Source organism: Setaria italica, chromosome VII, assembly GCF_000263155.2.
Source record: "Setaria italica strain Yugu1 chromosome VII, Setaria_italica_v2.0, whole genome shotgun sequence".
NCBI classification, from domain to species: domain Eukaryota; kingdom Viridiplantae; phylum Streptophyta; class Magnoliopsida; order Poales; family Poaceae; genus Setaria; species Setaria italica.
The window spans coordinates 20,615,594-20,643,180 of NC_028456.1; the positions used below are offsets into that span (position 1 = coordinate 20,615,594).

Consider the following 27,587-nt stretch of genomic DNA (forward strand, 5'->3'; position numbering starts at 1 on the left):
GGTTTGAGCGGATTTCTCGTCATTGATCGAGGAGCATTCTAGTATTATTCTTTGATCATCTGCATGGCTCAACCTTCGTGCATGGGCATGGTCGCATTCTTTTTTCTTTTTTTTGTCTGGTCTGGACCAGGATAAATCCAGTACTTGTAGGAGTACACTATTTGAGACAATTATTGGACAGGAACAAACCCTGACCTGCAACCATCCATGATACTGCGCATTCCCACGAATGTCAACGCCGGGTAGCTAGAGAGGTCAAGTGTACGAAGAAGAGGAACACACATGGAGGGCCAGGCGTACGCTAGCCGCCGCCGGTTGGGAATCTTCCATCACCATCGCATGATTGCAGGCTTTGCACATGCTGCCCGATGAAACGGACCGTACACAGTACCGAATGCCGCCTCCCGTTCATCAAGCTGGATGTATACCCAATTTGTTGGGACCGGCTATACCCACTCCATACTCCCTCCCTCCTAAATTACTATTTGTTTTGACTTTTTTAAATATAATTTTTTTAATATGGATCTAGATGTATGTATATCTAGATACGTAGCAAAAACTATATATTTAGAAAAATCAAAATAAATAGTAATTTGGGACGGAGGGAGTACTTTCATGCATCTGCATACCCAATTCAAAACTGTTCTTTTATTACGGTCAGTAGAAGAAAAAAAAAGTACAGGCAGAGCAATTATATGTACCATATACCATGTAAAGAAAAAGAAGTTATACACATAATAGGCGGAAAGAGAGAGCATGGGCCGAGCAGGGAGGGTAGCAGCACGCTAAACATCAGGGAGTGTGGCGGGATTAAAGTTAGTTTGATGACTCCTTCTAATTTGTAATATTCCATTTTTAAGAAAAGAGTTCTGACAGTACAATTATTTGTTCTAGTACCAGTAGACATACAAATAATAAAAAAAGAGCGTGAGCAGAGCAGGATATGGGCATGAAATCGCTATCTTAGTGGAAGTCCTAATGGGCTCATCTTGGGCCTGGAATCTATTTGTTTTCTTTCGAATGTGATTTGGGTGCATGTCCTAATGGGCTCATCTTGGGCCTGGAATCGAATGGCTGTGCTAGTGAATTACCCCCGTCGTGCATTTTCTCTCACTGGGCTATAATTAGAAATGACCCGGTGAGGAGCTTCCCTATTTGGATACCTTCTCGTGGCAACGCTTAGATTATAAACTACGTGACTCGCTTATCGTCTTTCACTTCTTATTGTTCAAATCTCTGAAGTGGCTTCCAGCAAAAGCGAGAATGAGCGAGGTGTTTGGTGGGATTATCGCTTATTTCAAGCTGTAAGCCGATTATAATCGTATCCAAACAGGGCCTTGACCCCCGGCAGAGGCTGACAGGCGACCCAGGACCAGGGGTTGCCGGCGGATCGACACTATGGGGTAGTAGAGCCAAAGCAAAAGAGGTTTGGACATTTGGTTTCTTCCTACTAGTGCCGCACCAACAGACGTCTCGCCAATATTTTGGTGGATGATTTCGCCGCCTGCAATTCGTCCAACATTGGCGTGTGTCCTAGGAGTACGGCGAGGGCGCGGCCAAAAATTAATTACCATCCATGTGTCCTAGGAGTATGGCGAGGGTGCGCCAAACATTGGTTACCATCCAAACATGGGTTGACGGTTGTGCAGTCAATGACCGAAGTTTTGGTAGGGCGCGTGCGGGCAGTAATCCAAACGAGCCAACGTCGGGGGAAAGGAATTTGATCAGGGGTTGTTTCATGAGCATGTGATCTTTTTTTGATGGAGATGGTGTGATTCGATCATGCTAATAATTATTGAACTGATATCCGCAAAACAAAAGGCAGATCTGTGGCCACGACGAGGTCCTTGGTAAAGCTAATACACCATTGCAGTGCTGGTCTTCTCCAACGATTCCGTGTGTTCCCCTCAAGTCAACCTGTGACTTACGCATTTTTACCATTGATGAGAATTTTATTTGCTCAGCACGGTTCTGCCGAGATGCACAGGCGTGCAAGCTGCTAATATAAGTAGCACAACAATGGACCACTGCTTTGACAATGTCACCCACATCAGAATTGACAAAGTTTTCTGTTCCACAAGCTGGGAGACCATGCTACCAAACTGTATGCTGCAGGCCATCTTCACACTAGTATCTAATCACTATCCACTACTGCTCACTGGTGACAATGCCTGGGCAAAATATAAAGGTTTCAGATTTGAGAGCTTCTAGACAAAAATAAGGGGATTCAAAGAGGAGGTCAATGAGGCCTAGAACAAGCAAGTAACTCTGCACAATCCTTTCTTAAGGCTACATATCAAAATGCAAAGAACAACAAAAAGGCTGAGAACATGGGCAAGGGCAAGAATTGGAAATAGCAAAATTCTATTGTTAGCAGCAAGACAGTTGATCTGGATACTTGATGTTGTACAAGAACATAGAGCCTTGAGCAATGAGGAATTGATGCTAAAGAGGGATTTGAAAAATAGATACCTAGCATTAACAACAATTGAAAAACTAAGAGTAAGACAACAATCCAGACTTACATACATTAAAGTAGGAGATGCTAATTCCAAATACTTCTTTCTAGGAGTAAATGGGAGGAGAAGAATTATTCAAAGCCTGGCAACACCTAATGGGAGGGTGCACTTATGGGAAGATAAAGAGAAAGCAGTGCTGGAGCACTTTCAATCTTTACTGGGTCAAGAGAGTAGCAGGCCAGAAACATTAAACTAGGAAGCCCTACACATACAAAGGCATGATCTTCAGTTCCTAGAGGAGGATTTTACTGAGGAAGAAATTAAAGAACCTGTCATGGATTTAAAATCTGAAGCGGCCCCAGGGCTAGATGGGTACATTAGAAAAAATTTTAAGAGTTGTTGGGATTTAATCAAAGAAGACCTGAAATCAGCAATACAATAATTCTATGATCAACATGGTCAGCATTTCAACATCTTAAATTCAGCACACATCGTGATGATACCCAAAAAAGCAGAAGCAGAAAAGGTAGCTGACTACAGGCTTAATCAGCAGCATTGCCAAAATAATCTCCAAACTTCTGGCAACAAGGCTATCCCAGTGCCTAAGTGAACTGGTTTCTAGAAATCAGAATGCATTCATAAAGAAAAGAAGCATCCATGATAATTTCTTATACACTCAAAATCTAATCAGAGACTTGCACAAAGCAAAGAGACCATACCTTTTCCTAAAGCTAGACATAGCCAAGGCATTTGATACAGTCAGATGGGTTTATCTAATGGAGGTGATGGAACAAATGGGTTTTGGGATCAGATAGAGAGAATGGGTTTCTACACTCCTGTCAACAGCAACATCATCTGTCCTGATAAATGGCTCCCAAATAAGAAAATTCAGACACAAAATCGGCCTCAGGCAGGGAAACCCACTTTCACCTATGCTTTTCATCATAGCTCTGGAGCCACTGTAAAGATTGCTAAGAATGGTAGAAAATGAGTCGATGCTGACACCAATCCAGAACAGAATGGCAAAAATAAGAATAAGCCTATATGTTGCTGCTGCTGCTATTTTGTCAATCCAATTAAAGAGGAAGTGGAAAGGATCAGAGAAATCTTTGATGCCTTTGGTAGAGTGTCAGGGCTCAAAATCAATATAGACAAGAGCTATGCCTACCCAATTCAATGTGACAACATGGATCTTGATGACATTCTACAGAGCTTGCCATATCAAGTCAAAACTTTTCCTTGTCAATACCTGGGCTTGCCTCTTAGCCTACGAAAATAAAAGAGAGTTGAATTACAACCACTGATTGACAGAGTTGCAGCTCCCAGCATGGAAAGGAAAGTTACTAGATAAAGCAGGAAGATTAACATTAGTCAGATCTGTATTGACATCCATGCCTATATACTTCACGATCATTTTGCTATAGAAGAAGTGGATAATAAAAAAGATTGATAAGATTAGAAGGAATTTCCTCTGGAAAGGCTCGGAGCAGGCTAGTAGGGGACACTGCTTGGTCAGATGGCAAAAGGCAACATTGTCAAAAGATTTAGGAGGATTGGAAATACTGGACTTGCACATATTCAGCCGAGCACTCCGATTACATTAGCTATGGTATGAATGGGCAGACAATGACATGCCTTGGATAGGCTCAGGCACTCCCTGTGATGAGATAGACAAACAATTATTCAGAGCTAATACCACTGTGGTTTTAGGCAATGGCTGGCGAGCTAAGTTTTGGCACTACTCCTGGATTGATGGAAGGGCACCGAGAGACATAGCACCAAGTCTTTACAAGTTGGCATGGAGAAAAAAAATAAGACTGTCAAAGAAGACATCACTGATCAAAACTGGACCAGAGGGCTTTGGCGCATGAACACGGTACAACAAATGGCAGAGTTTGTCACATTATGGGATATGGTACGTAATGTGCAACTCAATGACCAGGAAGACAAGATTACATGGAAATGGATAACTAATGGATTATATACATCCAGATCGGCATACCTAGCCCAAATGAAGGGCACTTACAACACATTTGACAGAAAGACAGTTTGGAGAGCTCATGCAGAGGGCAAGCACATTTTTTTTGCCCGGTTATTAGTTCAAAGCAAGCTTCTCACTGCAGACAAAATGGCGGCTAGAAACTGGCAATGTGATCTACAATGTGTCCTATGTGATCAAGAAGCTGAGACGGCCTTGCACTTGTGTCTGCAGTGCAGTTTTGCAAAGGAAGTATGGCATATGGTGGAGAATTGGACTGGTGGACAGATAAAAATGCCGGAGGGAGATGTGGCTGATGTTGAAGACTGGTGGCAGCAATCCTTGGCACCACATACTAAGAAAGAAAGAAGATCAGTGGGGGCCTATCTAATGTTCATCGCTTGGAACATTTGGAAGGCGAGAAATCGCTGAGTGTTCGAAGGAAGAAGCCAACAATAGACGCAGGTGTTGGCCATGATCAAGGAAGACATAAATCAGTGCCATAGTGTGTGTGGTAGCCCTGAATTGGGCTAGTGTATCCTCTTTTATTAATGTTAGAGTTCAGAGAGACCATTTATTTATGTAATATCACAACTATTGTAATCCTAAACTTGTTTCTTCTTAAATGAATCAGTAGTGCTCCTGCTTAGTTTCAAAAAAAATTCACTATTTGTCGCCAACTTGCCATGGTCTCGTGGGCTCATTCTTGGGCCTGAATCCAAAATGCCGGTGAATTCTCAGGCAACTTTGGTGTGTTCTTTCACACCCGCTCGAACTGAACGACTGCAAGTTGATCCTGCGTAGAGTTAGGTCCAAAACTTAGGCCCTCTTTGGCATGGCTTCCCAACCGGCTTCGGGGGAAGCCCTACCAAAGGAGCAGCAAGAAAACAGTTTCGTCCAGGAAACCCCGCAAAATGCTGTGACTGAAGCCGATCGATGGAGTGGGAGTCCAAAAAAGGGGCTCCCCATGGCTCCTTCTTTGTCCCAGCATCTACCAAGACCAAGTTGCCCTTCAAGTTGGCAAAAATCTCACTTGAAATTGCCATCCATCGCTACCCGGCGTCCATGCCTCCGACGCGGTTATAGATGCCCGAACCGGTAGCTCCTCGTCAGCCGGTGCTGGTGCAAGCATGCCGCCCGCCTTTGCCATGTGGCCTAGCGTCTCCTTGTCGGTTGCTAGATGCAGTTTGGGCGCGAGGCAATGGAGCAATAGGTAGGGCTCACAGCGCGGCAGGGGACAGAGCAGCACGAAAGGACAGAGCTAGATCGAGTAACGGGCGACGAGGAGGAAAGTGACGAGAGGAAAAGGAGATAAGGAAAAATCTGGAAAGAAAGAAGAGGTGGACCAGATAACGAAGCAAAGGGTGCGTTAAAAAATGTAATGGGTGTCATTTGCTACTTATGAGAAGTCACTAATTATTGTTAATCTACATTTCCATTAATATTTTTTCCATTTTATATGAAATCAGATTATAATAGAGGACAAATAAAATTACATATATAACCAAGTCACACAACCAAAGGCATATAGGACATTTGATCTCTTACATCCATTCTAAAAAAACAGGAGATCTTGTTTTGCCAAACACTTTCCATAAACGGCTTCAGCTCCACCAGAGAAGCTGCTCCAATAAAAGAGCCACAGCGGGAGCCGTTTCAGCCGTAGCCACAACCCTGCCAAACGAGCTCTTAGGACATTCAAATCAGTAGTAAATTCCTTAGGAATACTCTAACTCCAAATATACCTCGGGGGCTGATGAAAGCATAGAAGAAAGAGAACAAATTACATAAAGGTTGAGGGAAGTAGCAGTTTCTTTGATAATAAAGGAAAGTAGCAGTTGAACTTGAACATGGCAACCAGTTCAAAGGTTGCATATCGCGATTACAAAATGTCCACATTAGAAGAACCGAACAATCTCGAACTGCACGCACGCCGCATGTGCGTGGGCATCGCATCGCCTGCACAAGCACGTGGCCCCGTCGGCATGTCGTCTCCTACTCCTACACTGTACCGCCGCCTCCGCTACTCCTACACTACACCGCCGCCTTCGCCCACGACGTTGCAGCTCCTTCTCTCCTCCGCCGCCGGTCGTCCCACGCCTCCGCTATTGGCATCACGACCACGCCGACAAGCATCAGCGCCACGCAAATGTACATCAAGACTAAGAAGAAGATGGCGCTAGCCGACGGTGATGGAGGTGGGCCCGCTGCGGCGGCGGCGCCAGCAGAGGTGACCCAGGATCAGGGGTCACCTTCGGACCCACTACTATGGGGTAGACCCAAAAGGACATGACCGGTGAGTTTTGCTGTGGGGGAGAAGGGGTTCGACCGGGGGTTGTTTCTTATGTGATCCTCTTTTTTGGGAGATAGATATATACGGCGTGATTCGATCCTGCTAATAAATTGTTCAACTGATAGCTACAAAATCTTGGTAAAGCAAATGCTTCTAGATGTGGGCTAGGAATCGAAGAACAAACATCGCAGCCCATTGTGGGCAGCCCATCCGAAAGGAGGCCCAACTAGATCAACATCAGCGGAGGCCTGGTGGTGGTGATCCATCATCCATGGCAGTGCTAGATGGAGGAGGTGTGGGGTGCCAATCAAATCTGATGCTACGAGAGTAATCCATGAAAAAATAGTGCCACAGGAGCAAACACCTTGCATTGGATTGTTATGGAAGAAATTTGGCCAATTAATTAAATACATAAAACAACGGTAAATATGATATAATAATAAAGTGAGATGAACAATCGAATTGAGATGCGCACGATAAAGTATGGTGAAGGCTGATAAAAGAAGCAACCAGAATTGGCATGCTCCATGAGCTGAGAGTTAGCCTATTGTGGTGGAACCTACACATCTTGTCTGGCTAAGTAGTATTGTATTATTTTAAAAGCAGGTGACAATGAGGCATCTTGGTGATTTTGCCAATCTTAAAATCTACCCGGCATCTTGGTGATTTAGGAGCTTGCAAGTTTTAGAACTTTGAGTTTTACATGTGGAATTCAAATGTGGTAAACCCACTCCACCTAAGCTTTTCAACCAAGTGCAGGGAACATAACATACTATGCGACAAACCAGTTAAGGTGAACGCATCATGATGATTACTGGCATCTACGGAGTATTTTTTTAAGATAAAGGAAGTTTTTCTATTGAACTGTGATGATATCATCAATTACACATGCTAAACAGCCCATCCATAAGGAGGCCCAACTAGATTATATATAATTACGTTATTACTTGCAACACTGATCAAAGTATGCACGAAATTAATCACACACAACTGCAATCTTAAACCGAACAAGCACACTCCATGAACCCGCGCGCAACCTAATTTCACTCCGTGCCCTTCATGCACGCGTCAGCTAGTTGCTACGACGCGTCACTTGTCCACAGCCTCGTCGTCAATCGCGTGCCTGATGATGTGCTCCTTCACGTCGACCTCGTCCTCGATGTCGATCACCTTGAGGAACTGCCCCGACGGGTCGGGCACGACGTGCTCCTGCACGCGGACGTGCTCCTCCTCCACCACGTCCACGTCCTCCTCCACCACGGCTGCTCCCTCCTCCGCCCTCCGCCTCTACCGCACCAGCAGGAGTAGCGCCGCTAGCAGGCCGAGGAGGAGCAGCCCCGCGATCGGGACCACCACCGCTATGATCACGACGTTCCTCGCCGTTGTCATCGGCGGCAGCGTTACCGGAGGAGACGGTTCCGGCGAGTATGGTGTGGGTGGCTCCGGGTGGGGAGTTGGAGCCTCAGGACACGGCGCCGGCGGCGAGTATGGTGTAGGCGGGTCCGGGTGAGGAGCTGGAGGCTTAGGAGACGGCGCCGGCAGGTGGTACGGTGGCGAAACTTTCGGAGGATACGACGGTGGTATGTAGGGTGGAGTAGGGGGATACGCGTGCGGTGGTGGCGGCGGCGGTGGCTCGGTTCGCCAAAGTGAAGTTGGGGCCATGGAAAATCTTGCTAAGATATGGTACCAAACCAATGTTTTTGCTTGTAGCACATCAGAGCAAAGAAGAAGGAGGGCTAGCAAGATATATATGCTCTAGGGTTTGGTGAGCTCGAAGGGGGCATCTTGCAAGAAGGAATAACAGAACAGCTGAAGTGGACAAGCATTTAGAAGGCGTTTGGTTCACGAAAATGTAAGGTAAACGGATTACGGTTGTTAAGCGATACCCATACACCCATTTGTTTCAACCTCCTCTGCAATCCAATCACCCGCAATCGGATACCAGGCAGTTTCCACCCGATTACGGGTCTCCCTCCCCGGTATCCTGTCGATATTGCTCCCCCTCAGCTCCCCCATCTCCCCCGACATCCATCTCCCATCTCCCGTCTCGTCGATACTGCCATCGCCCCCATCTCGCGCAGGGGAGAAGTGCGCCGCCGTTGCCTGTCCTCCGTCTCCCGAACGTCGCCGGCAGCTGCTCCCCTCGTCACCGTTACGAAGGCGCTTCCTCCCTTTCCCATCTCCTTCTCTCAAATCCTCTTCTCTTCTAACCCTAGATCCGTTCCTTTGCAAAGCAGTGGAGGAGAACGAGGAAAACCGAAGGATTTGCGGGGGGAAGAGAAGGAACTGCAAGGGGAAGAGAAGGATCTGCAGGAACTACAAGGGGAAGAGAAGGATTTGCGCCTCTTCTTGACACAGGTCCTCCTCGATTTATCTCGGGCTTTCTTGACACAGCTTCTCTTTCCAGATGCAAACTTTGTCATCTCTAGGCAGTTATGCCATGGTCTGACCTGTTGTGACTTGCAAGATCCTCTAATTTGTTATTTTGACACGAGATAGTCCAGATTGGTTTTAAGAGAGAGAACATCATGTCAATACAGGAATACTTGTTTCACACGTTCGATTTTTAGCAGTTAATCCTTTGTTCAGTTACTCTCCTTGAGCAGTGTGGGCTTGGGTTATGCATGTAAAACGCCATGCTATTTTTTTAGGTTGAATAACATTTGTATTGTGAACTTATGATATGGAGGATAAAATATACATCCGACGGGTGACGGCCTTTTCTTAGGCAACGGAAGTGTAGTTTAGTTCTATTGTTCTACATAAGCTTGTGACTGGCATTCATTTGTTTATTTGGTCAAATATCAGTAAATGGATAAAGGAAAAGAGTTTTTTTGGACAAACTCTTTGTGCTATTCTATTTCTTACTGATTCACCAACTAAATAAAATTGGCATAACTTGTTTATGCCAAACTCATTCCCTCTATGTTGCTTAGAAAGATTGTTTGTAGGACTGTTCAAAACAGCCTTGCTAGTTTGCAAAAAAGAGAGAGAACATGAATGCAGATTTCCTGTATACATTGCCAGCAAGCTCAAATATTACTGTTCTATTACTCAGCTTTAAACTTGGGAACCCACTCAATCGGTCCTTAAATGGTCCTAATTGTTTGCAGGTATTGCTGAAAGTAGATTTCAGCCCTAGTTGATTGTTCTCACAGCATTCATGTGACATGAAGATGTACATATTTGCAATGGCTTGTTGTAGTTCTTACAGATCCGCTTAACAATGCATTGGCCGGTTTAAGGACCAATTAGACTAATTAGCACCAGGAAAATTGACCGGTTTGAGTATTTAGCACCAGAAAAATTAGACTAATTAGCCTTTGTTTGACTGGGAATTTAAACTAAATTTCAAAATGTTTTAGAGAGTTCAATTGATACTTAAACAAGATGTCTGAATGTTTGTCCTGAATTATTTGATGGCACTTAGTAGCATGTTTTATCATGTTGGTTCTTGATCTGTCTTTTTGGATGCTTGCATCATAGAGGTGGAAAGTAGAAAGGGAACAGCTTGACCTATTCCTAAATAATTAACTTTTAATTCTTGTTACTTGAATTAATGTTATCATAAAAGTGCACACATGGATTGTTTGACATGATTATGTTTCTGTTTGATGACCGCTTGTTACATGGCAATACCATGTGTTGCATACTTGCATCACTTCAGCTATATTGCATCAGTGCTGCCCCATCCACAACATTGACACTGAGAACTCACCTTCCATTGGCTTGTGTATCAATTAGGTTTAAATTTGTACTTATAACAAAGCCACAAATCAATTATGTTTTTGAATTGGATATGCGGTGGTAGTAGAACAGTATGTGTGTTGCTAGAATTTGTTATGCTTGTTGGCTGCATAAAAGAAAATTTTATTTTGGATGCTCTGTTTGTTTACTTGCATTTTTTGTTGTGTACAGCAATATGGCTCGCCTTCCTTTATCCACAAGAACCCGAAGAAGGAACATGGCCCTTAGAAATATGATGACTTCCATCATTGTTATTTACTACTATATGTGGTCACTCCTTGCAATGGCATATAAAAGGAGATGTTTAAAAATTGAACAAAGGATAAAAAAATATAGAACAAAGGAATGTGCGGTTGAGCAACCTTATTCGCAATAGTGATGCTGCTTGTATCAGCCAGCTTCGGATGGACAGGAGAACATTTTACACTTTGTGTGAAATGCTTAGTGATGTTGGCGGGTTGAAAGCAACACGGAATATGTCTCTAGAGGAGATAGTGGCTCAATTCCTATACAAACTATCCCATCATTTGAAGAATTCAACAATAAAAGAATTTTTCTTTCGAAGTGGTGAGACAGTTAGTAGACAGTTCAACTTATGTCTTGTAGCTGTTTTAAAGTTGCACCACTTACTACTTAAGGCCCCTGAACCTATACCAGAGAATAGCACGGATGGTAAATGAAAATATTTTAAGGTAAATGACTTATCAAACAGTTTTTAGATTTAAGAAAAAATCCTAATTAAAGTAGTTTTGTGACATTCTTTTATTTGTTGTGTCTTTTGTTTCTAGAATTGTTTGGGCGCTTTAGATGGAACTCATATCAAGGTAACAGTTCCAACTAGGCTTAAAGGAAGATATAGGTAAAAAAAGGAGACATTGTGACAAATATTCTCGGTGTTTGTGCTCCTGACATGCAATTCATATATATATTACCTGGATGGGAGGGCTCAGCACATGATGGGCGTGTGCTTCGAGATGCTATTTCAAGGCCAAATGGGTTGTGTGTTCTTCAAGGGTGTTACTACCTTGTTGATGCTGGTTATGCAAATGCAAATGGATTTCTAGCTCCGTACCCAGGTCAAAGGTATCACTTGGGTGGTTGGACTGCACAAAATCCACCACACATTGCGGAGGAATATTTTAATATGAGGCATGCTAGAGCAAGAAATATCATTGAGAGGTGTTTTGGAAGGCTTAAGGGTCGATGGGGAATTTTGAGATCACCATCGTATTTTCCTATAAAGACTCAATGCCGAATAATAATGGCTTGCGCCCTTTTGCACAATTTAATCTTGCAAAGAATGTCTATTGATCCAATGGAAATGGAGGAGGATGACTCATCAGGGGAATCATCAGGGGACATTACAGAGGGGGAAATGAGTGAACCAGAATTTATCACGTGTGTGTCGACATCTAATGAGTGGACTAATTATCGAGATGTTCTCGCTCAAGGGCTTTATAATAATTATAGGGCTTCTGTTTCTCATTAAGGTTTGCTTTTTTGTTTCTGTTTACTGAGTTTAAAGCTTCTGTTTTTGTTTTCTGTTTACTTTTAGTTTTGTTTTACAATCCCTTCTAACATGTTATCATTTTGTGCAGCTATGGATTTATAGGAACAACAATCCGTGGCAGGGGAAAGAATAAAAGGAAGTGGACTATTGCCGAGGATGATGAATTGGTTAAAGCCTTGTATGAGATATCTTTGGACCCAAGGTGGAAGGGCGAGGGAGGCTTTAAGAATGGATATTGTTCAGTGCTTGAGACTCATCTGGCTGAAGGTACCAAGTGGCCATCCTATATTAATGAAGCCATTTGTAAAGTTTATAAAGGATCTCAGAAAAACTGTGCAGGCGCTCATCCTGAACCAAGAAAGAATTTGTGTAACTAATTTTCAGAATTTGTGTTTATTTACTGCCATACATCAGATGCTTGTTTTCCTAGAATTTGTGCAGCAAATCAATTATGTTCTTTAATTGGATATGTGGATTCCTTATCTATTGTGCAGCAAATCTTTATCAAATCATTGTCTATTTTTCTTTCTATAAATAAATTTGACAGCTCATTACTTGTTCTGTTTTTTCTTTTGAAGAGGAAGAGAGAAGGAATAGGATCGAAGGTGAATCAAGATAGGGAGCTTGCATCTTTCCGAGTCTATATGATTAAACTATCCTGTGTGAGATGGAGGTGAACAACAAGTCCATAGGGAGTCATCTACTGCACAATGTGTCTTTTGCTGAACAACAAGTCATGTAGGCTTGTTGTTGAACCATGTGTGAGATGGAGGTGAACAACGAGTTCATAGGGAGTCATCTACTGCACAATGTGTGAGATGGAGGTGAACAACGAGTTCATAGGGAGTCATCTACTGCACAATGTGTGAGATGGAGGTGAACAACAAGTCCATAGGGAGTCAGTCAATTATTTAGCTTGGATGTTGAACTTCTATTTAGCCTGGATGTTGAACCTGTTATGTAATCTGGATGTTGAACTTTTATTTTGCTTGGATGAACTTTGAACTATCTGCCGTTTGAACATGGTTCGAACTGCTCCTGGATGGTTGTAGTTCAATTTGTTCCATGTTGATGTTCAGTAGTTGCGGAAAATCGGATGAGCTTGCTCTCTGTGGGTTGAGCATTGAGCTAGCTATCAGTTAGAGGAGTAAATTTGCAAACTACCTTGTGATACCTGAGCAGTGAACCAAACAGCTGTAACGTAATCTTTCCCTTTGCGTTACCTGAGCTCCAACCAAACGCCTCCTTAGATTTTAGTCCATTGTTATCAGTTGATTGGACCATTAACTAGTGAGTGATGTCATGTGCAAGGAGTTCATTATAAGTAGTACATCGATTAGCGTTGTACAAGCAACTACCAGTTTAGATATGATCCAAACAGCCAGTTATACCTTTGCACAACCTTAAATATATCAGTCAACAAGATTATTATGTAAGGTTTTTTTTGTGCAAAGATTATTGTGTAAGTTAGATGCACAAACACACAAGGTGAAACAAAAAGTAACCGTGCAACTGCTTGGTACATGCGCGTGAGGTGGCTCTACGCTAATTCTTCGCATGTTCTATATACAGAGACTAGCTGAAGAATACAGCGTGCGATCACACACTGCATGCATGTATGCTTGGTCTTGTGTTATGCACAATTAACATAACAATGAGGTCGATCGATGAACCACAAAGAACGTGTATATAAAAGCTACTACGCCTACTAATTCGATGAATATTGTGAGCACACTTGAGTTTAACTATCATGAGTTATGCATAAGTATGCTGGGGTCAACTTTGTGTTGCGTGAAGATTAACACACAAGAACGGCTGAACATGCATGCGATGACCAGTTAATCAAAGACATGGAAGACTATCAAGGGCGAGCGCAAACTTTTAACTGTATCATGTGGCCAGTGACTATGTATATGTTTGATAGCTAATGATGAGGCAGCTACACACAACCGCAACATGGTCATTTTCTGATATTTCAGGGAATATACGTTGCTATGATGAGCCCCCAGTTGCCAATTGAAGAATGCGCCACGTTGATGTAGTACTAACCATAGGTTATATTACGTCGCATAAGCTTAATTCAGATAGTAACCAATGCAATCTGTTCTTCTCGTACTACTACTTCAGATTGGATAAACGTTAAGTTGTTCAGTTAGCACCAAGCTTCCCACTTGCACATGGTTGACAAAATATATATACGATATGAGAATACCAAGTCCAGGTCCTTAGATAAAGTGCTACGTGTACTGTACTCTTCTCTCTTATCTTTTTTAGTTCGTATATTTCATTGAAGTTTGATTTTGTCAGTATATAAAGTAGTATTGACACCTTGAATAATGACAAAAACAAAAACGGAGAGGTATATTTGACAGATAAGTTCATTAAGCTAGGTAATAATAGGCTCCAGCTACTCGGTCATACACAATGCATGCATTCACATCTGAAATGTGCGGAGACGACGGGATCGGAGGAATAATAAGAGAGAACCTCCAGAGACAATCATCCATGAAATGGAAGTGTACATTGCATGGCGTAGCTGATAGCAAGTTAATGTTATTGATAATGCTTCGGTCAATTTGATTTTATGATTAGCCGCCGGCTAGGCTCATGTTTTGTTAGGTTTCAAGGACTTGTGTTGAGGACATGAATAGAAATTCATTCAAATTACGAGCTAGTTCAAGCAAATGCGTATGGCGTCCTACTTAGCATCCACTTAAACCTATCGGGTTTTGCGCTTTCTTTCTGTTAATCATTTTTATAAAAAGAGTTGATCAAATAAGTTACATATTGCATTCCACAAAGTACATTTATTTTGAAGGTATTTTTTCGGAAGCAACAGTCCACAACATTTATACATTTACAACAGGGGAGGATATATACACACCGGAGGGCTCTAGCCCCCACCCACCCCTCCACACACACCACCACCACCACCGGGTCACACCCCATGGATACCGCCTGAGCCCGCAATATTTTTTGGCCATAGATTTAGGAGAGGAAGAAGAAAAGAGAGAGGAAGAAGAGGAGGAAGGAGGAGAAGGATGGGGTAGATGAACCCCTCTAGTAGCTGACCTGCATCCGCCACTGATTTACAAATGTTACATATATATTGGACATAATTGGACATAATTTGACGCGGAGAGGATCATTTACAGACAAAAGGGAGTGTATGTATAGTTTGTGAACCATTAGTAGCAACGGAGACTTGTATGAGCAAACAAGCTCATGGAAAACAGATCCATTTCTTTCGTCAAAAAAGAAAACAAATCCACTCCTACGCGGGATACAAAATTCATACGTTCAAAGAAGGTGCACTGCAACGTACACTGATAGAGAACTCGGTATTAGTCCCGGTTGGTAGGGTGCAAATCTCCCGACAATCCATCCGGGATAAACCAATCGAGACAAGGGGGGTTTTTTGTCCCGGGTCACTCAACCGGGACTAAAGACCCCCTTTTATCCCAGTTGGTAATACCAACCAGGATAAAACGGGTCACCATGCCAGGCGCTGCAAAAAAAAAATCCTGGGAGGCCCCCCTCCCCCACACGCGCACATCGCAAGTCACACGATTTTTCACGCGAAATATGCGCGTGCGCGCTGCGTGGGATTCAAACCCACAATCTCCATTCTCGCACGTTGCTTCCTTGCCATCCCACCTACACAGCACATCTAACTATATAGGAGATACAATTCTTTTGTATTAACTCGTGGGGACCCTTTTATCCCGGTTGGAAACACCAATCGGGATAAAAGACCCCCTTTTATCCTGGTTGGTATTACAAACCGGGATAAAAGGGTTCAAGGGATTTAGTCCTCTTTCAGCCACCCCGTTGGGGACCCTTTTATTCCGGTTTGAAACACCAACCGGGATAAAAGGCCCTCGACCCTTTTATCCCAGTCGGTGTTACCAACCGGGATAAAAGGGAGGGTCTTTTATCTGGGTTGGTGTTTCAAATCGGGATAAAAGGCCTCTCAGGGCCTTTTTTTTACCACTAGCCTTTGCAACCGGGATAAAAGGTTCGGGTTGGTGAGCCCCCCACCAGTGACCGAGCTTTAGTCCCGGTTGGTGAACCTTTTGTCCCGGGCCAACTTTAAACTGGGACAAAAGGGGGCGCATGGAAGGTGAGTTCTCTACTAGTGATATTTAACATTTCACGGGCATTTTTTTTTCAAATGGACAAGGGGTATATTGTTTTTATATTTTTTTTCTCAAGTGCATGAGGTTGAGCTTATTTTGGAGAATCCTTGAGGGTGGAAACAGATTAACCAAAAATAAAAACTGGTATTTCCCAACAAAAAAATCGCCAGCCACTTACTAAATAACCTCGGATAATGGCTTAACAAGACTTAAAAAACATTCGGTAAGTTATTATGTTTGAATATACTAGAAATTATTCAATAAATTTCATAGAAAACAAATCCATTTCTTTCGTCAAAAAGGAAAAAACCCACTCCTAGACGGGTTACAAAATTCAAATGTTTGAAGAGGGTACTGCCAGTGGACAACAACATATTTAACATTTTATACATGAGTTTTTTCTCAAATGGATATTATTGATTTTTATTTTTTTTCTCAAGTGCCTGATTATTCTGTAGCTTAGTTTGGGCAATCCTTAAGGGTGAAAATAGATTAACCAAAAAAAAATCCCAACTAACATTTCCTGACAAAAAAAAACACCGGCCACTTACTAAATAACCTCGGATAATGGCTCAATAATTATACTTTAAAAACATCAGGTATTTGGAAAAAAGTTCTAAAGAAGAACAATTATCATCGGGCATGAGCAAAATAAATACTCAAGAAATGTAGAAAATCTAGCAATGAGTGATACAAGTACGGCTGAGCCCAAGTTAAATTCATTCAAGGGAAGTACACAATTAACTTTTGAACCCCAAGAATATGGAATGGCAACTAATTTGACCCAATTACAACGGAATATAACATGGATAGAAATACCAAATGCACATCACACACACACATGTACACGACACTTGACATGCACACGGCCAAGGTCAACCATTCATGAGATCACTCTTGCTCCCGCTTCGACGCCTCGGTGAACCTGACGACGTGCTCCTCCACCTTGACGTCATCCTTGACGACGATCCCGCCCGCCACCGCCACCGCCCCGGCCCCCTCCACGACGCCGCCGCCTTCTCCACAGCCGCCGGCCTTGTACGCCTCGACCTTGCCGGCCTCGCCGACGACCCCCTCCACGATGCGCACGTGCTCCGTGACCTTCACCTCCACGTCCTCCACCTTCGCCTCCTCCTCCACGTCCGGGCACCGGCGCCGGCGCCGGCGCCTGATGCAGAGGACGAACAGTAGGGCCGCCAGCAGCCCGAGGCATATCACGCCGACGATCGGGACGATGATGACGATGACCGTGACGTGCGTCGTCGGCGACGGAGCCGGTGGCGGTGGCGGCGGCGGCGGCGGAGTCACGTACGGTGGTCCTGCCATATCAGAGTTCTGTGTATGCCGAGCAAGAGGATCGTTCTGTTCTTGAAATTCACACTGATATATTTTCTTTGAAGGTTTAAGATGGCAGATGAGACAGAGAGCAATGCAGCTTTGGGCCTCTTTTATAGGGAGAGAGAGCTAGTCGTTATCTGCCTCACATTGGGCTTGGTCCAACTAGGATGCATGCATGCACACATGTGCAATGCAACGAACAGCTAATTGCATCAGGGTAGATGCTGCTCCATGATGACATGAGCCCATTTTAGAGTGCAGTTGTGCTAGTTAAAACTGTGGAGTACACTAGAGTAGATACAACTTGTGGCTTAACAGTGGTATCATACAAGGCTAATTAACAGCTTGGTTCAGTGGTTCATCGAGAGATGACGAGGTTTCACACCATTCATCAGGTAGGAGTTAGGACAAGCAATGAAGCAATACATTGTCGCTCGTTGACAGGAGATTACTTAATTAGGCAGATATCTAGGAGAAGATAAGCAATGAATCAAGTGCATGTGTTACTGTCAAGAACGAGGCAACGAACATTCTCTTTTGCGAGCTAAACGGCTAAACCTCTGGTGTTATCTGCTAGCAGTAGAAACGCTTATCTCATCATTGATTGTGACCTATCAGAATTCAGCAAGACTGGACAAACTGAAGGACTACGGGCAAATGGACACTGAAAATTTTCTCAGAAAACTGGCATCTCAACATTCAGAGTACAGCCTGACCAGCTTCAGGGACTCGAATGGCGTCTGCAGCTGCCATTCCCTCTGCTTCTTGCTCAGGGGCCTGCCCTTGCCGGCCTGCTGCCGGTTTATCTTCACGTCAGCTATGCCCCAGGTGCACTCTCGCAGGTCCATGTCATAGGAAATTAGCCTCAGCACGCCATCACCTTCCTGAGGTGTGGCTGCTGCCTCATCGCTTGTTGTAGTATATCTGACGTACATTGTCCGTTCTTTGAAGCGTTCGAGCTCTTCAGGGACACGAACAACTCTCTCCACACCAGGGGATGACACCTTCATAGTGATTAAACCAAAAGTATAGTTGTCTTAAACCAAGTACAGATATGGCAAATCTTATTGAACTATTGCTGTTCGTTTCTTTAAAAGAGTAGAAATTTATGTGTAGTTGTGTACTCTATACAGACTGGAAAATACCTCCAAGGATATGTTCTGTGGTATTTTTCCTGCTGACTCTGCATCGTCCAACTTTGCACGGTATGCGATTGTGTATGCTTCAATGTCGTCTATTGTTGGAGAACCATACCTATATTATGAAGCACTTGATGAGAGCTATCACATAATAAATCATGTCCACTGAAGGAAACTTTGACCTGAAGGTTATCTTCAACTGGCAATTAATATGTTCTTATGCTGTTGTGAGTGAGTACCATGCTTAAGTGTTATAGTCCATGCTCTAACTTCCATAGTTAGTTCACTACCTTTTAATGGAAAGAAAAGAACATGGACTGTATCTACATTTGAGTACAGCAAAACATGGCATCTTGCAGTATACCCTGTGTGCATATTTTAATACATAAAGGCCTGAGTCTTGATTTATGGAAACTCACTTTTCAAACAAATGACTGAAATTCCTCATAAAAATATTATGAATCAAATATGTGAACCCACTACATCTATAACACTTTCAGGCTCCAAGCCTCTTTAAACATGACAAACCCTGAAAGCTACTGCATATAGTTGCAAATTGACACATACCTGGTGGACATCTTCTCAATGCGTACTCTGATGGTTAAATTTGCAGCTGTCTTAAAAGCATAGATTTTCAAGTCGCCATCGAATGATGCTGAGACCTGCTCTGCCAAAGCCAATGCTTCCTTGTCCCACCATGTGCCAGCTAGTGATATACCACCTCCAGCGCCTCCATCTCCAACCTCCAGAACATAAACACATATGCAAGGTCACTAGTCAGTACTATCTAATGAAACTGTATATTTCAACAGAGTAAACTTACGTAAAGATCCTGTTCATCATCACTCTCAAAATCATCTTCAAAGTCATAGTCGTCCTCGTCCTCATCCATTATATCTGCACAATATGGGGAATGGAGTTACTTTATTGGATATAACAAAGTACTGGCTTGTTGAGCTTATAATTTGAAACTACTACTACTAGCTGAGCGGATACATCAGCAGACATGAGCAGACAAATATCGTGGTTGGTGAAACATGGAGAGTTTTAGAGCACACATCCAAGCGTTGTAAACGGGAATCATTGCATAACCCAAAGCCAAGGCATTGTTTCACATTTTTCTAGAAGGTAAGGCATCAGCCAGTCCCATTTTAGCAACAAGGATGTATTGTTGCACGTCATACTGTTTGCAACCGGGAAAATGTAATCCTAGATAAGTAGACAGGCTACACAAATGAGCAATGAAATCCGCTCAAGAAATTTTGCCTGTTATTGTGGGTGCCAACAATACGCAATGCAACTGCATCCGAGCCATTTCCTATGAAACGAAGGGAACGAGTCTGCATATTGCATCGCAGACATTGTGAGCCAAGAAATAGATCCAAAATGCAGACTCTTGCGAAAGCCCCCCTCGCCCCAAAGCATACAGAACCCGAAACCTCCCAATCATCATCAGAGCAAAAACAAACATCACACCAGTTCACGAAAACCATTACCACCTTCATCGTCGTCGTCGAAATCCTCTTCTTCCTCCTCCACCTCCTCGTCCTCCTCCAATTCATCGAAGAAATCCTCCGCCGCCCCCGCCTCCTCATCCGGCGGGTCGTCTCTATACCCCTTCCTCTTCTTCTTGGCGAACGGCACCACCGCTGGCGCATTCCGACGAACGATTGGCGGGCATGGGCGTGCGGCACTGACCGCCACGGTAGGGGCGGGCAACGAGCGGAGCACTGGAGGAAATCTCGGTGCCCTGATAGGCAAGCGCCCGTGCAGCACTCCTCCGGCGACCAAATCCATCGGGGTTAACCTCAACAACAACAGAGGCAGGAACGAAGAACCAACGACCGTGTCGTGGGCGCGCGCCAAGCGTCCGAACGATGGCAGCTTATCACTTTCTCCTTTCGCTCATCAAAAGTACGCCAATAGGGAGCGAAAGCGCCTTTCAAAAAATCCGCTTTCACCAGCACGGCCGCTGCTTTCCCAATGGAGAAAGGGAAACGAGACGAATCTAGGACACCTCGAGAAAAACAGAGCGCAATCTAGCGGCGCGACTCTGTCCCCGTCGGCGTCGCGACGCCGCCTCCGCTCCGACGCGCGCTCCCGCCAGATGCCGCGGGGCCACCACCACCGCCGCGGCCGGCTCCTCCCGCTCGTGGCGGCGGCCGCCGCGCTCCTCCTCCTCGCGCTGCTCGTCCTCCTCCCGGCCGCGCCGCCCGCCGGGGGCCCCGCCTCGCTCCTGCGCGCGGCCGTCGCGGCGCACCCGTCGCCGGCCGCCTACGGGCGGCCCTGCGCCGACCACCTCGCCCTCTCCCTGCGCCGCCTCCGCGCCGCGCTGGCCTCGCTGGAGGCCGGCGACGTCCCCGCCGCGCTCCACCTCGCCTCCGCCTCGCTCCAGTGCCAGTACGACTGCTCACACCTCCTCTCGCTCCCCGCCTTCCGCTCCCACCCGCTCACGTCCCGCTTCCTCAATTCCCTTGCCCCGCGAACCCTAACCGCTGCGCCTAAGCCTTCCTCCGCCGCCGCATTCCCGGTGAGGATCCGCCCGGACGCCACGGTCTGCAAGTCGAATTCCGGGGCGAAGCCGTGCAGATACTCGACCGTGCAAGCCGCTGTGGACGCGGCGCCGAACTACACCGCCGGGCACTTCGTCATCGCCGTCGCTGCAGGTACATACAAGGAAAATGTCGTGATTCCGTACGAGAAGACCAACATTTTGCTGGTCGGGGAGGGCAGGGGGGCTACTGTGATCACCGCATCACGGAGCGTGGGGATTGATGGGCTTGGAACATTCGACACCGCGACGGTGGCCGTGATTGGTGATGGCTTCCGCGCGAGGGATATAACCTTTGAGAACAATGCGGGTGCTGGAGCTCATCAGGCTGTGGCGTTCCGATCGGACAGTGACCGGTCAGTGCTGGAGAATGTAGAGTTCCGTGGGCACCAGGATACGCTGTATGCTCGCACGATGCGGCAGTTGTATCGCCGGTGCCATATCATGGGGACAGTGGATTTTATTTTCGGGAATGCTGCAGCGGTGTTTGAGGAATGTGTGATTAAGACTGTGCCGCGGGCAGAGGGAGTTCGGAAGACTGCACGAAATGTGGTGGCAGCGAATGGGCGGATTGATCCGGGGCAGACGACAGGGTTTGTGTTTCAGAACTGCACCGTGGATGGGAACAAAGAGTTTCTGGAATTGTTCCGAACAAAGCCACAGTCATACAGACTGTATTTGGGGCGGCCATGGAAAGAGTATGCCAGGACATTGTATGTCAGCTGTTATCTGGGGACGGTTATCAGGCCAGAGGGATGGCTTCCCTGGCGAGGGGATTTTGCATTCAGGACACTATATTATGGAGAGTTTGATAGTCGAGGACCTGGTGCAAACCGCACGGCAAGGGTTGAGTGGAGCAATCAGACACCAGAACAGCATGTCAAACTCTATTCACTGGAGAACTTTATACAGGGCCATCAATGGATCGCTTACTAACTACTGTAGATCCTTCTTAGCACTTGAACAGCGCACTGAATTTTCTGGAATGGTAAATACCTTCTGCCATTCTTCTAAGAATCTGGAGGCACCTGTGTTTCCTGCCTTCCTGGTAGAAAATCCAAATGGATGTGGTTTGTTTTACCCATTTGCCTACATCTGAACCTTTTTGCATACATGTTTTAGTTTCATTTTTTTAGCTTTAGTTGCCATTATGTAATTACATTGCCCTTTCCATAGATTAAAGACTGAAAAATAGGCTGGCTACAGAATGTGACGGAACTTCTGCTAGTAAATTACTCTTGCCTTTGCATTGTTGCTTTCTTACTGATGTCTTTGGATTTTTTTTACTGTTTCCAGTTTCTGATGGTCCATTACTCATAAAAACATTTCTAGGATAACAAGAAATATTTTTTGATATTTGGTAATTCAATGGCTAATGGAAGGTCATTTATTTCATCTGCTTCAGAACTCCTGTAGGCAGCAATGTACTTGTTATTTACCATTTATCTGCAATTCCACATGTATTTGGAAGCAAATGTTATTTAAAAAAATAGAAGCTATCTGATCGATCTTCTTCTAAGTTATAATGGTACACACGTCAATGAGATGTTCTACAACTTTCAACGATTAGGACCGTACCATTAAGCAGCACCTATTGTTTTGACTGGATGAGCAAGTCCACAAGAACCCACAGAAAGCAGCAGCTTCTGCTTCAGCTCCATCATATTTATGCGATTAAATTTTGTAGTACCCATAGGCTTAATGGCTCGATGACTTTGTGGGGTTGTTTCGGTTAGGCGTATAGTATTATACTCCCCCGTTTCAAATTGCAAGTCTCTTTGACTTTCTAGATACATAAGTTTTACTATATATTTAGACATAATATATGTATATATATATGTATGTATATGTACGTAGATGCATGTTTATCGCAGAGGCCGGATGTATTTTTATTTTCTAAAAAGAATATGTAGATGCATAGTAAAAGATATGTATCTAGAAAAGACAAAATAATTTACAATTTACTAACCTTACTCCCTCTGTTTCTATTTATAAGGCACACATATATCAAGATTCAAACCTTACAATCTTTGACCAATAATTTAACTATTAATTTTTTATTTTTATAATGCAAACTTTATATAGTTGGATTCAAATATCTATACTATAAAATTGAAAATAATTGAAAACCTTTTTCACTTGAATCGGGATCACCGTACCCCCTCACACCGAATCTACCTATCATGCATTCGAGGAAGAGGATAGGGGGCATATGCATAGAAATCGGGAGTTAGAAAATGCAAAAACCCGGCGTTTTTTCTCACGCGCAATGTTTCTACCCGCCCGCTGTACCCGTCGCACCCAAATACACTCGCCCGCCGTACCCGCCGTTCACCGAGTCCCCTTCCTGCTTTCGACCGCCGCGCTGCCCGCCGTATCCGCCGTTCACCAAGGTCCAAGCCCACCACGGGCGCCGGCGCTCCCCCGCCCGCCGCGCCGTCCCAACTCCCTCTCCTGCTCCCCTGCGGCCATGGGCCATGGCCGAACGCCGCTCCCCGTCCCGAACGCCCCCACGGCGCCCTCCCCCGAGGCTGCCGGGCGACCTCGGCGGCGAGTTCGTTGAGCCGCGCGCGACACTCATGCCTGCGCTCCCCACCCACCCCCGCCGCACTTGCTCTCCTGTTCTCCTGCCTGGCGCGCTCGCCCTCCACCACGTTGTCGCCCTGCCGCGCTCGCCCTCCGCCATGTTGTCGCCCTCCCTCTTCCCCGCAGTCAATGCCAAGCTCCGCCAAGCGCAAGGCGCCGGCAGCACCCTCCCCCGCGCGCGGCCGAGGCCAAGCTCCGCCCAGCCCAAGCCGCCGGCAACGCCCTCCCCCACACCTCCCGTCGAAGCTCGCCTTCATGGCCATGGCGTGGGGCAGCGACGCGGCGAGCACGCCGGTATGGACTGGCATGGCGTGCGACCCGTAGCCTAGCACGAGCCTATGCCATTCTATCTGCTAGCTCGCATTCGTGCACGTACGCATCCAGGGGGCAGATGGAATTCCAGCTGCCAAAACACACACAAGGTGTTCGACTATATGGCTCAGCAGGTGAATTACGAAAGTTTTCTCTAATTTTTCCATGAATAGGTACCCGATGCCTGAACTACGTTTGTTTTTTTTTTCCTAATTAGCTTCTCATGATCTGGTTTTTAGTGACATGGTCGAAGAATTAAGGGTTTCCTACAAGAAGATGAACCCATTTTGTGTACCTTTTGCAACTACAAACATGGTACCTTATATGAATAAATATGATTCATATTTTCGTGCTATTTCATTACTTTCCTTGTTTGTTGACAGATAAGATTCTTGACTACTGAATTGTATCTCATATGCATTTCTGACGGCATCTTCTGATGTTCATGTACTGCATTGTTGCCGATTGAAACTTTTGTTTCTTATCCAATTTCTACTCCCCATGCAGCCACGAGGTGTATTTTCACCCTTTTGCAGAATAAAAGAAGATATTTTTGTAAGCTGCGTAAGGTCAGAGGAGCATGCCATCCTGATTAAAAGCAAAAAACCACTTATGGATTTCATGTTCTGTTAAAGTTGGATTTGAGGTGTAACCAATGTCCTTATTTTTACCTGCAGATTCAGGTTGGGTTGAACTATGAGTTATATGTGTACAGTTTTCAGAAATTTCTCTTGCTATGCATCATTGTTGTACATACTTCATTTTGTTCGAGCTTCAATCATTTCCATGATGCTCTAATTTTTCATATAGTCTACTTGCTTACTAATTAATCTTTTTGTTACATATATTTCTAACGGAAAGAGTTACGAGAGATGAGAGTATGGCGATTATGCCAATGTATAATTTGTGTGTATGTCCCTTTTGGCTTGGGGGAAAAAGTCCATATTATTTACTAGAATCTCATTTTGACAATTTTGAGGTGATATGGGCATTTTGGCAAAGAGTAGACCAGGTGTGCTCGACTTCATTTTGGAACAGCTAATAGACTTCTGCATCGACTTCAATTTGACCACCAGCTTCCAGTCATCTGGAGATTCTGATGCCGTGGCACAATTGGCATCCAGTCATCATAGATCTCTCTACAAATATAGATATACCCAAATATTAGAATGACTATGGTACGATTACTCAAAGCAGTAATGCATTGAGAGCTAGAAGTACTGAAATTATATTTTTGATTGGGGAATTATGTGTTAAGTTTGAACTCAAGAACAAACCAGTCAATATTTTCTTGATTTAAAGAAGATAACTGACACAATGTTTTGGGTTATTGGTTAGACTTGATTATGTGGCATTGCCATTTACGTCCATTGGATAAAAATTCGATACTACCATATGTAATAAATGAATAAAATGAATATAAAACACGTGTTCAATATGCTATTTCAAAAACACGTGCGTATTATAAATTTATAACCATAAATAATATATTATAAGATAAATGAATGGTCAAAGTATTATTTAGAAGATCGTGTCAAGTCATATAATACCTGGAGGGAGTATACCAGCACGTAATACCATCCGCCCCTTGCATTAATAATTGCCGCGGCTGTTGTGAAACGTTTTTGCTAAAGCTGTGAGTGCGGCTAGGACGCCGTTGAGGTATGCCTCGCCTCGCTGGCCCCTCCTTGGGTACCAGGACCAGCTCTCCAGCTCCAGTGGTCTTCGACCAAAACTGCAGTGGGTGCCACCAAGGGTACGGTGGCATACTGATTACCGAGTACACATTTTGGGTTGGTGTCAGTCACGACTCAAGTGCTAGCATCTCAAGCTAGACTTTGTTGCCAACTGATCATGTTTCCTCCAAAATTTGCTCTCATTTCTCGTCATCTTCCTCGATCACAGCGTCGTCCATCAAAGATGCGTCAGCGAGGGGTCGCCGGCGCAGCGGGAGCACCACGGGACGAGGGAGCTGGAGGGAAGGATCATCAGGGATCAGCTCGTGAACGCCGCCTCGCCGACGCCGTCGCCGTCGCCGTACGACACGGCGTGGGTCGCGATGGTCCCGGCGTCGTCGTCCCCAAGAGCGCCGCGCTTCCCGCGGTGCCTCGACTGGGTGCTGCGGAACCAGAACGCCGACGGGTCGTGGCGGCTCAACCTCGACGGCGCTGGCGCCGGCGACGACCCCTCGCTGGTCAAGGACGCGCTCTCGTCGACCATGGCGTGCGTCCTCGCGCTCACGACGTGGGGCGTCGGCGACGGGCACGTCAGGAAAGGTTTCCCGGCGCTTGAGCATGTCGCCGGCCGCCGCCTGTACAATCTCATGCCGAATTTACCAATGCCATCGTCGCAGGGCTCCGTTTCATCGGGAACAACTACGACGCGTCCTGCCTGACGGATGACGACGGCCGCGGCACGCCGGCAGGGTTCAACGTCATCTTCCCCGGCATGCTCGCGCGCGGCATCGGCATGGGCCTGGAGATCCCTCTCTCCCAGCCCGACGTCGACGCCATCCTCCGGCTGCGCGACACGGAGCTCAAGAGGTTCGCTTCATTTCGTCACCGTTGAAATGTGTCCTCCTCTAAAACTTCCATTCTTCGGAGCTGAAAGTGAAAAAATGTCATGTGCTGAACTTTGTGTTCGCCAACTCGGCAGCATCATGGCTTCTGGAAAGCAAGGCGTTCATTGCCTACGTAGCAGAGGGCCTGGGCGACTTGCTCGACTGGGACAAGGCGACGGCGTTCCAGAGGAAGAACGGGTCGTTCTTCAACTCACCTGCCACAACGGCCGCAGCGGCGATCCACAACGGCCACAACGACAGGGCACTCGAGTACCTGGACTCCCTCATCAGCAAGTTCGGCAGCTCAGGTGGAAACAAAACTTCACCACGAGTGCCTACCAGATGGAGATGATTGATTTCTTCTCCTTCTTCGTCGTTTTCAGTGCCGACTGTGTATCCGCGGAACGCATGGTGGACACTTTGGAAAAGATGGGGATCTCTCAGAGCTTTTCCTATGAGATCAACCGCATACTATGACCAAACCTGCTGGTTACTACTAGCCACTCCCACTTGTTGCATGTCATGGCTGGCCCAGTTCAGTAAAGTGCTGTGCAGATGGGTTGGCCCAGTTCAGTAAAGAAATCCAGCTTCCATGATTCGATCCAAGGGCATCTAGGTGATACCGAGTCACTGCTAGAGCTGTACAGAGCTTCACAGGTCCAGATTCTGGAGGAGGAGCACATCGTAGAAAGCATCGGCTCTTGGTCAGCTAAGCTGCTGAGGCAACCGACTTTTTTTTTATTTTGACCCTTTTCGTGAAAAATTTTCACAAATAGGCCCCTGGCGAAACCAATTCCGAAAATAGACCCTTAGCTTGGCGCCAAGGTATAACGTCTTGGCGCCAGGCATCTTGGCGCCAAGGTCTCCCACACGCGCCTCCAATGTGGCGCCGGCCCCCTGACGTGGCGCCGAGGCTTGGCGCCAGGCTGCCTGGCGCCAAGCCTTTGACCTAAACGCCCGGCTCCTTCCTTTTGC

General features: G+C 45.5%; 3 protein-coding genes, 1 long non-coding RNA gene and 1 pseudogene across 5 annotated transcripts; 3 read left to right on the forward strand and 2 right to left on the reverse strand.

Moving 5' to 3' along the window:
* Positions 1-16,901: 16,901 nt before the first annotated feature.
* Positions 16,902-17,452, reverse strand: LOC101772098. The gene has a single exon (XM_004977950.2). It carries the CDS (start codon positions 17,450-17,452, stop codon positions 17,018-17,020), a length of 435 nt encoding a protein of 144 aa, XP_004978007.1. The 3' UTR covers positions 16,902-17,017.
* A 468-nt stretch (positions 17,453-17,920) lies between these two features.
* Positions 17,921-20,507, reverse strand: LOC101775877 (ribosome biogenesis protein ERB1). 2 transcript variants are annotated; one of them, XM_004975615.3, is made up of 5 exons: positions 20,100-20,507; positions 19,427-19,500; positions 19,171-19,346; positions 18,610-18,718; positions 17,921-18,468 (listed from the first exon to the last, which is right to left on the reverse strand). In XM_004975615.3, the coding sequence occupies exons 1-5, from the start codon at positions 20,398-20,400 to the stop codon at positions 18,157-18,159; spliced, it is 972 nt and encodes a 323-aa protein (XP_004975672.1). In that variant the 5' UTR covers positions 20,401-20,507; the 3' UTR covers positions 17,921-18,156. The 2 variants fall into 2 exon arrangements, with proteins under 2 accessions (XP_004975672.1, XP_004975673.1); XM_004975616.3 differs by having other exon boundaries at positions 20,103-20,506.
* A 47-nt stretch (positions 20,508-20,554) lies between these two features.
* On the forward strand, positions 20,555-22,403 carry LOC101776548 (probable pectinesterase/pectinesterase inhibitor 51). Its single transcript, XM_004975617.2, has one exon. The coding sequence runs from the start codon at positions 20,711-20,713 to the stop codon at positions 22,088-22,090; it is 1,380 nt and encodes a 459-aa protein (XP_004975674.1). The 5' UTR covers positions 20,555-20,710; the 3' UTR covers positions 22,091-22,403.
* A 1,018-nt stretch (positions 22,404-23,421) lies between these two features.
* On the forward strand, positions 23,422-24,850 carry LOC111255721. The gene is made up of 2 exons (XR_002678491.1): positions 23,422-24,186; positions 24,292-24,850. It is a non-coding gene; the product is annotated as an uncharacterized LOC111255721 (long non-coding RNA).
* A 186-nt stretch (positions 24,851-25,036) lies between these two features.
* Positions 25,037-27,587, forward strand: part of LOC101772509 — a 6,000-nt pseudogene continuing 3,449 nt past the window's right edge.

Bases quoted from the DNA above. Each gene is read 5' to 3' on its own strand.
- LOC101772098 (XM_004977950.2), bottom strand. From the start codon at position 17,452: ATGGCAGGACCACCGTACGTGACTCCGCCGCCGCCGCCGCCACCGCCA.
- LOC101775877 (XM_004975615.3), bottom strand. From the start codon at position 20,400: ATGGATTTGGTCGCCGGAGGAGTGCTGCACGGGCGCTTGCCTATCAGG. The intron at 19,347-19,426 runs GTAAGTTTACTC...TATGTTCTGGAG, and splicing joins ATGATGAACAGGATCTTTAC to GTTGGAGATGGAGGCGCTGG. The intron at 18,719-19,170 runs GTATGTGTCAAT...TTCATAATATAG, and splicing joins ATTGAGAAGATGTCCACCAG to GTATGGTTCTCCAACAATAG.
- LOC101776548 (XM_004975617.2), top strand. From the start codon at position 20,711: ATGCCGCGGGGCCACCACCACCGCCGCGGCCGGCTCCTCCCGCTCGTG.